The 11051-nt window shown below is 27.7% G+C and overlaps 1 protein-coding gene across 1 annotated transcript; it reads left to right on the top strand.

Annotated features, from left to right (window-relative positions):
* Nucleotides 1-24: 24 nt before the first annotated feature.
* Nucleotides 25-9148, top strand: LOC107438726 (sarcalumenin). The gene is made up of 6 exons (XM_016051065.3): nt 25-182; nt 765-983; nt 2623-2739; nt 4426-4598; nt 6042-6233; nt 8321-9148. Exons 1-6 carry the CDS (start codon nt 125-127, stop codon nt 8972-8974), a joined length of 1413 nt encoding a protein of 470 aa, XP_015906551.1. The 5' UTR covers nt 25-124; the 3' UTR covers nt 8975-9148.
* Nucleotides 9149-11051: the final 1903 nt, after the last annotated feature.

Genomic DNA, 11051 nt, shown 5'->3' with positions numbered 1-11051 from the left:
TAATTAGATTCGTTAACTGTGATTGTCATTGTATCGACGTCCTCCCGGTGTAAACAAACTTGTCTGCTAATGCAGTTTATATTATGAAATTGGTTTTATTTAATTTCTTTTAAATAATTAAAAAATGGTGATCTTTTACTTTTGTCTAATAAATGTTGCTGTTTTTTATACTGAAGCTCTAGGTATTTTTGCTATTTAATACGATTGTTATTAATTTTATTTAATTACTATATTTTATTAATTTGATACTATATTTTATTGATTTTAAGGATATGTTTTATTAAATGGAATTTAAAAGCGATCTAAAATAATGATATTTAAAACTGCCCAAGAGCTGGTACTGTATTCTTGCTGGTACTATTTTAGGCTAATATTTCGTTGAATTAAAACCTGATAAATTAGTTATTGTAGGTAAGTTTAGATATTTACAGTTAAGGTTAAGATGTTTCTTAAAAAAATGAGATATTGTTAAGATGTTCCAGAAACAGTACCGCTATTCTATTATTGACTTTAATTGAGCATTTGTTTATAGTAAGTTGTTTATTATCTGATTTTCGCTAATATTTCTAAATGCTGGTACTATGCTGGCTGGTGCTGGCTGGCTTCTTCTATGCATTTTATATTATAGGAATTACATGTAAATAAATTATATTTATTTGATTATTATTATTTTTTATTAGCATACTTATTGCCTTAAATGTATGGCCTATTATTTGAAAAAAATTATTTTCATTCATATTTTTAATTTATTTGTTTTATTACAGGCTCTTTCAAATCTTCAGATAAAAGTAGTACTGCATCAAATACTATTAGGGATAGAAGCCATTTTGAGCATGCTTTTAATATCAAAAATATTCAAGATGTCTATGGTAATGATTTAACTAAGAACACTCTTGAGAAACTCATTGAAGTATACATGAATTCAATTAAGCCTCTAGAAGTAGCCTATAATTTCAATGATTTAAAGCATCATGTGATGAATGGTAAGTAATTTTCAAGTAATAATCCACTCTTCTCAAAGAAATACCATTGATTCCATCAAACCTCAATCCAATAAAAGTTTTATTATAGTGTATTATAGCACATTCAGCAAATCTGAATATAATACTTTTGCAAATTTTCAATTGAAATGGTATATATTGTACGATTTTCAAAAATAATAAATTTGGCTAGACTTGTGCATTCTATTTTAATAATAAATTAGTAATTATAACTATTAGTGCCACATTATTAAATACATCGGTATTCATATTTGAAATAAGTCAGAAAGTATACATGCAAGTTTTTAATTTATTTCTTTAAGATATTAGGGATTGTTTTGACCCACATTTGATTGAATATATCCCTTCTTTTTATTTAGATATACTGTATGCAAGACAATAAAGAATTCTTGTTTGTGCATAAAGTTTTAGAAACTCTAGTAATCTGTCTATAAATTATACCCTTCAAATTTTCAAATTATACCTTTATTTATATACAGTCGGACTTCTATTTACCGAACTTCCTTTTTACGAATTTTTCTATTACGAATTTTTTCGAGGAACCGAGAACATTTGTGAAATTTCTTCGTAAAATAACTTCCAAATGGCAAAGTGAATTTTCTATGTAACAAACTGTTCATTGAAATCCACTTTCCCTATTTTCCAAAATATTTCGTAGCATTTCAAACTTGTTAACGCATTTTACGGGGGAAATGACCTTGAATTAATTTTCGAAGCCACTGTTTATGAAATGTATTACTCTTTTCTCTAAAAATTATCTTAGAGAAAGCAGTAAATTCCCTTTCCCTCTTTGTTTGCATTTCAAACGAAAAACTCAGTTCAAATTAACAGATTTTATCCATAGCAATTAAACTTAAGAACGCATGTGGTAATGTATGTTTAAAATTAATTTTATAATAAATGCAGCTATGATTTTATACATATATTTAGCCTTTTTTTAGTTGAAAATGTATATAGCATGATAGTTTAACACTGGATAATGTTTTGCTCTATTCTTGCTCTCCATGCAGATTTCTTTTATGGTTAATATTTATAAAATAAAGAGTAGATGCTAGTTTACAGGAAAAAAGTGCATCAATTGCTATTTTAATTATGTCTAGTGTTTATGAACTTAAGACGTGTTTTGTGTTGTTCAAGTATTTTAAAAGGTGATTTTCTATTTAACGAATTTACCAGATAACGAACTAATTATCGGGATTTAGTGACTTCGTTAAATAAAGGTCCGACTGTATTTATTTTTTCACTAAAAGAGTACACTAAAGTGCCAGAATTTTCCTTCTGTATTACACGTGAACAAGAGTTTTACTATTTCTTCCGGATAGTAAAAATTAAGATTCTTAACCATCGACCATCTTTTATGTCTATTAACGGCACTGATGATTGTATAAAGAGAAGGAAATATTCTTAAAAAGTTGATTATATTAGGTTGTAGAAAGTAAGTTTTTTTTTAATAAAATAAAATGATTTGTTTTATTATTTTACAATAACTTTTATTATGTTAATCATTGAAATCTATCATACATTTGTATTGATCCCCGACAAGTTCAATATAATTAAGGGCTATTGCATTTATTAAAAATATCTTACATAATTAAAGCTTTTTTTTGTTGCTATTTTTCAGAAGGTGAAATATTTTCTTTACCTATGATTTTACTTCTTGGACCTTGGAGTACTGGAAAATCTACTCTGATTAATTACATTTTGGGAATTGAGAATTCTTCATTTTCATTAGATGCTGGTAAAATTTCTCTCTATTTATTATGCTTTTTGTAAATTTTAATAATTTTAGGAAGTTAATAGTGAATAAATAGTTGATCATGAATATGTAAAAGTAACAGAGATCTCCTTAAAAATAAAAAAGGGCAGGGGACTTTTTCAAAAAAAAAGAGCACCTTCAATTTTGAATCTTACTAAGTATATTAAGTATATCTAGCTAGATTAATGCCCTTCAAAATAGAAATAAAAATATTCAAATAAATATGAGAAATAATAGTATTTAATATTGACTTAGCCTAAAGATAATTTCTATTAGTTATGGTAATCTGAAGTTCCAGGTTTCTGTTACTGCTGCCTCTTTTCTTAGAATAAAAAGAGTTTTTTTTTTCTAATTAAAAAGAAAGGCAGCATTTTCGAAAAAAGGGCAAGGAGGGTACATTTACTTCTGTGAAAGAGCAGGCAGGGTGGGCCCCCCTTCTAAAAATGTTTTGGAGAACATTAAAAGTAATTCATTCATTATTTTTTTACTATGTTATATATTTATTTTTAATTTATTTAAAAATTTTCTTTTATTTTTAATTATTTATATTTTAATATCTGTTTTGGGTAAAAACTTTTTAGTATAGGTGTAACCTTTGGCAACTATAATGTTCCCACAATACCCTCTAGTAGCTTTGTCAAAGGATCGCAGAATCTTGAAAATTATTTAGTAAGTAAGGATTTATACATACTTTTTTTAGGAAAGTTCCTTGGAGCTTAGTCCCAGTATTTATCATTTAAAAATTTTTTTCATCATACTTATTTTGTATGTTGAATACATTTTAAAATAAAAATTTTGATATAAAAATTTTAATTTCATATAAAATTTTGCAATGAAAATTTAAAATAAAAATAAAATAACATTTGAAAGCAAAATCTATATGATTATGCAGCGTCATGGGAAGTTTAATGCTTTATCCTAATGGCTTTATCCCTTGAACAAGGACATAATTTCTTTTTAATCTTAAACTCTACATTTTTTTTAACTCTATACTCTGATCTGGATTGTATATATTACTTTTATAATGTGCAACAAGTAAATAGGAATGTCTGGTACTAGTATTTTTATAAGATCAAATTTATCATGACATTTTGAATTACTTTTCTTTGATAATGGCACAAGTTAAATTGATTGATCAGTTAAATGTAAGAAACTTTTAAAAGGATCAAAGTAAAATAGAATATAATTTTTGTTTGTGCATTCTTGTTTTAAAAAATAAGAAGAAAGTAATTATCTATGCAATTTTGTTATTTGCAATAGAAAGTTTTATTTGGCACAATTTTTTGAAAACACTAGTTTGAAATTTTTATTTATGTAAATAATATTAATTATACCCTTCATGGAAAAAATTGTTTTTAAATAATTCATTATTTTTGAAGGAGTACCTAAATTATTTTTGCTCAAAACACTTCTGAGACGTGACCCTCATTAGAACTGTGTAGCTGTACCATTTTAATTTTATGTTTCTTTTTTTGCAAGATAGTGAACTCAAACAAGTTTTCTTAAGTTGTTATTATTAAAAATTATATTCAAAACTTAAGTGCCAATACTAGCAATATAATTTTTTCTTTCACGTTTTATAGCTTTATGTATTTTAATTAATAATTTTGTTGGCAATATGTTTCTGTAATATCAACATATTAAATTTGTAATATATTGCATTTTTAGGGGCTCAGCCAACTACTTCTGATTTTATTATGTTGAATTATAGTGAAGAACCAAAAACTGTTGATGGAAAAATTTTGGTTATGGAGAAAAGTTTTTCATCTTTAGAAAAATACGGCCAACCTCTTCTTGAAAGATTAAAAAGTTTGCAAATCCCAAATCAAATTTTAAAATTGGCAAGTGTTATTAAATTTTATTTCAACTAATATTTTTTAGACTTTGGTAAACAAATGCTTATTTTTCTCATAAAATGGTAATATATATTTAATAATAGATTAAAATATATTCATGAAATAATTATTCTAAAAGTTATTCAAAAATAATTTTTAATTGGAAAAAATACAGAAAATGTAATGTTCTTTTATTTAGCCCCTGAAACAATTAAAAGAAGTCATTCCACAAACTATAGTATGTTACATACTTAGTGATATAATGAAAAAATAAAATTTGTTAGCTTATTATCTATATATATATTTCTTTTATGTGGTAGCATTAACTCATGTCTATCTATTGTTATTATTGTCTATCTGTAATTATTAATAATTTTTTCTATTGTCTCAACTATCTCTGTCTAACAGTCATTAAATCACACAAACTACAGAAGTATGTTTTTAAGTAGTGTTAAAAAATTACTTAAACCTTTATTTGTTTCGATTCATTCTGTTAGGTTGTCTTAAGTAACAATTTAAATATGATGAATAATTATTTATGCATTAAGTATTTATTTAGAATTACTTTGTATTCTTATAGAAATAAAAACTTAGATAAAAAGTAATTATTTAGACTTATTTTTGATCCTTTCTGAAATAGCTGTAGAAATTTTAAATATAAACAGTACCGCATATTGTCATACCAATCATTGTTGATGGAGCTTGCTATTTTTGAGCAATAGCATATGTATGTTATGCAATACTTAAGTAATGTCTCAAAAGATGCACTCCTTAATAGAACACTTGAGATAAGTTTTCTATCTTATCTCACAACAGAGATGAAAATTGTTTTCTTAGTTCTGCTGCCTACTATGCTGAAATGTCATGGACTCATACTTACAGTGATTTGTGTGATTTATGACTGCCAGACAAAATTTAAATTTTTATAAAAATTCAATACACAAAGATATGGCAATATCATAAAATAATAATGACATAAGGCAATATCAATAAAATAATTCAATAAAATCGAAAAATAGTTAAAATTTAATCAAAGTACTTCCATGAGAGCAACAGATAGGCAGTTAAAAAATTTGATTGATATATTATTTAAAACTTATTATGATGTTAAGATTGGAGGAGGGGTTGAAGAATTAGAATATTTAAATACAGTTGTGCTGTGAATTCGGCTTGGTTATCATTAAAGTTTATGTGTTGTACAAGATAATTTTAAAAGGTAACCAAGCTGGTCGTCAAAAGCAGCTAGTTTTTATATAAATTTCATCGATTTTTATGGGAAAAAATTTACTCTCTATACTATTGTAGGCTCTCTTCTGAGTTGCAGTTCTCAATTGTCAATTATTTATATGTATTATTATAAGGCACTTTTAGATTCATGTATTTATATTGTATGTCCAAAAGAGTTTTTTTCTCATACCAATTGTATTCTGAGAAATGTTTTATCTATAGGTGAATTTTATTGATACACCAGGTGTTATTGAAAACAAAAAGCAACAAGAAAGAGGTTATCCATTTATTGAGATTTGTCGATGGTTTATTGATAGGTCAGATCTAATTTTCCTTGTGTTTGATCCTTTCAAAATGGATATTGGAGCTGAATTAGAAGAAATATTCCTGCAATTGAAAGGCTATGAAGCAAAGGTATAATAAATTAATGTTATTTTTTTTAAACTTCATCATTTTTTAAAGATCAGTAGAATTAATTAAATTCAATCCAGAATAAAATAAAAACTCTGCTACTTTATATCTTCCTTTTTAATGCAAATTGATTAAAGTCCTCCAATTGTTTTAAATCTTCTCAGGATTCAAGGTTGAAAATAATTCCTATCATGTGTTCAGAGTTAAATTAAAAAACTAAATGAACTCATTGGTTAAAGTTAAATGAAAATACAATCAAACTTAATTAAAATATTTTTATAAATTATAATTTCTTTTACATTATAAACTTAAAACATTTTCTTAATATTGTAATTTACATTTTCTTAATATTGTAATTTATAATTTTAAGAAGAGTAATTAGGTTATTGAGTTTGAATTCAAATAGAATAAGATAATCTCATCATTTTTATAGTTATTTAAAAAGATCAGAATAAATTAATCCTTTTAAATTTATTGTAAAACTAGCTGAACAATATTTTTCTTAATTTCTTGCTGCAGAAATATATACATAACAATAAAGATGATTTAAGGCTTACAGACTGCTCAAAATTATTCCAAGTGCATCTATTTTTTAGCATTTACTATATTTAGAAGTAGATATATGCAGGGATAGAAAAATTCTGTTGTTAATTCATTTTCATAACTAATAAAAAATTAGTTTTAGTTTATTACAAAATGTTATCATAACTATAATTTTTTTTAATAATAGGTAATAAAAAAATTAAAAACTTCATTTAAAAAATATATAAATTTTACTTTGGGATAACTTTGGGACAAGTGTCTGAAAAATTTAAAGTAAATAATCTATAATACTATCTGTGTCTTTCTGAAGCTGAAAATTTAACTGTGCTAATAAAACAGTATACTGAAAATATAATTTTTTTCCCAATGAGCTGCACAGTCGGTCTTGCCGATGAGCAGACCTAGTGCGTTCTCTAGAGGTGGTATCCACTCTTTCAGGACCACCACAATGGGTGAGATACCATTGGTTGGTCATGTTAATTTGGACAACTAGTTTCTGCCACACTAGATGGCAGCACCGAGCACTAGATGGCAGCACCGAGACTCTATTTGGATGCTAAAGTGCTCTAGGAATTTAAATTTGCCGGAAATGCCAAGAACCAATAAGGCACTCCAGGGATCTTTTACATGCCGCATAATCATATGTCATGGCCACTGAGGATTTTCTGCATCCCGAGAATCCGGTGTCTGGGGCCGGGGCTCGAACCCCCAGACTTGGGCTCAGAAGGCCGACGACAAACCAACTGCGCCACCCAGCCACTTACTGAAAATATAAGAGTGCTAAAAGTCTGTGTTTTTCAAAGTGCTTTTTTTTCAGAATATCCTTATGAAAGTTTTTTCTTTCTTTAAAAATGTAGAATATGCGTACAAAAAAGAAAATAAAAAGTTGATCAAAGTATAACCATTAGACATGATTCAACTATGTTTTCTTGAGAAAAAAAATGGGTAGTATACCAAATACAAGTTAGTTTTTAGAGGTTATGTAAAGCATAAATATTTAAAAAATCCTGTAGTATATTATTTAAAAAACATTTTTATATTTATTTCAGTTAATAAATAGTTGAATTGAGTAGCATTTTGTTATTGTACACTTTGGAGCATTAAATGTAGAAACATTACAATCATCGAATCACTAAGAACAATTTATGATAAACTGAGATTTCATGATGATCATAATTAACATGTTTTTTTTTGTTGTTGTTTTGTTTTGAGAGCAAAACCAAGTCAAACATTTTGAAACTAACATAACGAATGAAAATTTTTGTATTCCATTCTGAAATAAGATAAACATTTAAAAGTTAAAACAAACTTGACTTTTTCTTCTTCTTTATCTAATCAAATCTTAAACTAGTTTTCCAAAATTTATTTAGAATTGTTAATTATATCAATATTTAAAATTCATTTTGGCAAAACTTTTCGGGTTTCTCTTATATCTCAGCTTTATTGTTATGATTTAAGTAAATTCTATGTTTATTTTCTCATTCATTAAAGATTTGTTTAAGCATGTTTTAGCAGCTTTAAAAATACATATTTATGATTTCATTTAGGTTAGAATAGTTTTAAATAAAGCAGACACCATTAACTCTCAAGAACTGCTCCGTGTTTATGGAAGTCTATTTTGGAATCTTTCACCATTGATCAATATCACTGAGCCACCAAAAGTATACGTTAGCTCATTTTGGTCCAAACCATTTCAGAGCATGTCAAAAGAATACCAAGACATGTTTGTTCTTGATGAAGAATCTTTGCTTAGGGATATTAATGAAGTAATGGCCAACAGACTGCAGAACAAAATTGCGTTTCTCCGAAGGCATGCAATATTGGTAAGAAACCACGCTCTTATGATAGATAAGTATGTGGCAACTCTCTCTCAACATAGATCATTTTTTCAAAGTTCTAATGATATTGCTCAATCTATTGCTGAGCATCCTGGTAGTTATAAAATACGTCAAAAAGTGCTATCTTACAAAGATGTTAGCGAGAAGGACTTGTTGGATGATTATTATTATGAATATTTTTTTACCTTACATTCTATGGATAGTTTTATTTCATTATCAAAACAATGTGGGTTTGTTTCCTCATGTCTCCTAGATGCTATTGAGAAAGTTATTTATGAGGAACTGCCTGCCCTTGTTAAACAGGTTGAAGCAGTGCATTCACTCTTTTTGTGCTATGAGCAACAAAGCTGCAAAAGTGTGTAATTTAACTGCTTATTGTAATATTCAAAAAGCTGTGAATAAAATAGTGAGTATCCAAAAATTGACCGACAGTTTAAAAAATCAGTTAAAGAAAAATAGATGGAGATTTATGGTTTGTTGTATTCTGTATAGAAAACTAGATATTTTTTCTAAGTTTCAAAAATTAATACCAAAATTTATCAACAGATGTTACTGCTAATTGCAAAAGCTGTAAAACAGAGTTTTTCCAATAATCTACTATTTGCAATAACAACTTGATGCTGTCTATGGTGTGATCAAATGTGTAAACATTTAAGCTGCCCGAACAAATTTTTCAAGTGGAATAACCAGACATGAAACAAAAAACATTCTTCTATAATTTTTCCAGTTAGAAATGCCATCTGTTGACAAAATCTATTGCTAAATTTTAAAGTTGGTGAAAAAATTTTTTTTGGTGTTCGAAGCACAATACAGCAAACTATATGTTCTGTTTTTGTTTAATTAATTTTGAATATAGTCAGTACAAGCATAAGCTTGTAAATGTTTAGTTTTTATATCTATACTTTTTAGTTAAAATTAAACATTAATTCTTTTGATTTTTTTAAACCAATTTCCAAGCTTAGAATTGGAATGGTTTCTTTTTTTTTATGCGAGTTAATAATTAGGAAATAGATCTGGTGAATAAATAATACAGATCTTTCTTATTGTTACGTTTAACCTATAAATATTTTTCCATTTTCTAGATCTCTATCACTGTCTAGGGTGAAAAATCGTTTTGACTTTTCGTAATTTTTTAAATTATTTCATTGGTAAATTAATTAAAACTTAACATTTAGATGTAGCATTTATATACAAAGAACTTTAATTGATAATACTGCCTGGATAGAACGTTATTGATTCACTTGCTTTTTGAATGCTTCAAAGAATTTAAAATCACTTTAATTCTCTTGTTAATCAATTTTTAACAAAAAACACCTTTAAAGGTAAGCATTGAATTGTGCTGAGCATAATCACTGTAAATTGCTATTAAATATGCTGGTAGAACTATAGCTTTATCTTCACTAGAAATCTTATTACTGGAAGATATATGAATCATCTTAAAAACAAATATTATTACTCACTTATTACAATGTTTTACAGTAATCTAAACATAAATAAATATTTGTTATTCTATTTATTATTTTGATTTTCTTAAAAATAAAAGCATTAATTTATATAAACAATAATGCAAGGTTATTAACAATAATGCTGAAAGTCATGAAATATAATTTTTTTAACCTCACACCGATTAGTCACAAGACTGGTTGCTCAGACTGGTTGGCTATTAATGCTTTTTAAAAATCATAATTGGACGATCGAGTTCAGCACAAAACGTGACTAAAAGATATTTGAGTATGACTCAGAGATGAGGTGCCAAAGTGCGAGTTGCACACTTGGTGCTTCCAAAACTGAAGAAGGTGTGGGCGAGCAACTCCAAAATGGAAACAATGTATATTGTCTTTTTCAATGTAATAGATCTACAATGGTGTGGTTAAAAGAGTTTTTATTTCAAAAAAGGACCATCTGCGCCGCGATGGCTCAGGGGAAAAACGTTGGCCTTCCGATGAGTCGAACCGGGTTCAAATCCCAGTCGATACAAATTCCGCATCCGGCTTGCACCGACCACAGTGGTGACGTGAAATATCCTCAGTGGTGGACGGATCATGGGTTAGAGTTCCCTTGCCATCAGGCTAACCGTGGGAGGTTCTCGTGGTCTTCCTCTCCACGTAACGCAAATGCGGTTTAGCTCCATCAAAAAGTCCTCCACGAAGATAAATTTATCCCAATACTCGATCCTGGAGATCCCTTGTCTTCTGGATTGGGTTCAAAATTACAAGGCTACGGAGTTGAACATTAGTAGTCGTAAGCCCATAAAATTGGGTTGGCTGTTCAACGACGGTTATAAAGTATAAAAAAAAGGACCACCGATGCTGCTGTAACTGCCTTTTTTATATAGGTGCCTTCTACATGGATTTTTGGAAATGTTAGAAAAAGGGTCATTCTTTTATTATTGCTGCTACCTGGCTTCTGCGGCATGATCATTTTCAAGCAACATGCCTGT

The sequence above is a fragment of the Parasteatoda tepidariorum genome, chromosome 1 (genome assembly GCF_043381705.1).
Source record: "Parasteatoda tepidariorum isolate YZ-2023 chromosome 1, CAS_Ptep_4.0, whole genome shotgun sequence".
In the NCBI taxonomy this organism is placed as follows: domain Eukaryota; kingdom Metazoa; phylum Arthropoda; class Arachnida; order Araneae; family Theridiidae; genus Parasteatoda; species Parasteatoda tepidariorum.
Note: the sequence above shows the minus strand (reverse complement) of the source record. Positions and strands in the feature narration are given on the sequence as shown.

Coding starts and splice junctions, on each gene's coding strand:
- LOC107438726 (XM_016051065.3), top strand. CDS start 125: ATGGTGATCTTTTACTTTTGTCTAATAAATGTTGCTGTTTTTTATACT. Junction 183..764: donor TTTTTATACTGAAGCTCTAG/GTATTTTTGCTA, acceptor GTTTTATTACAG/GCTCTTTCAAATCTTCAGAT. Junction 2,740..4,425: donor TTCATTTTCATTAGATGCTG/GTAAAATTTCTC, acceptor TTGCATTTTTAG/GGGCTCAGCCAACTACTTCT.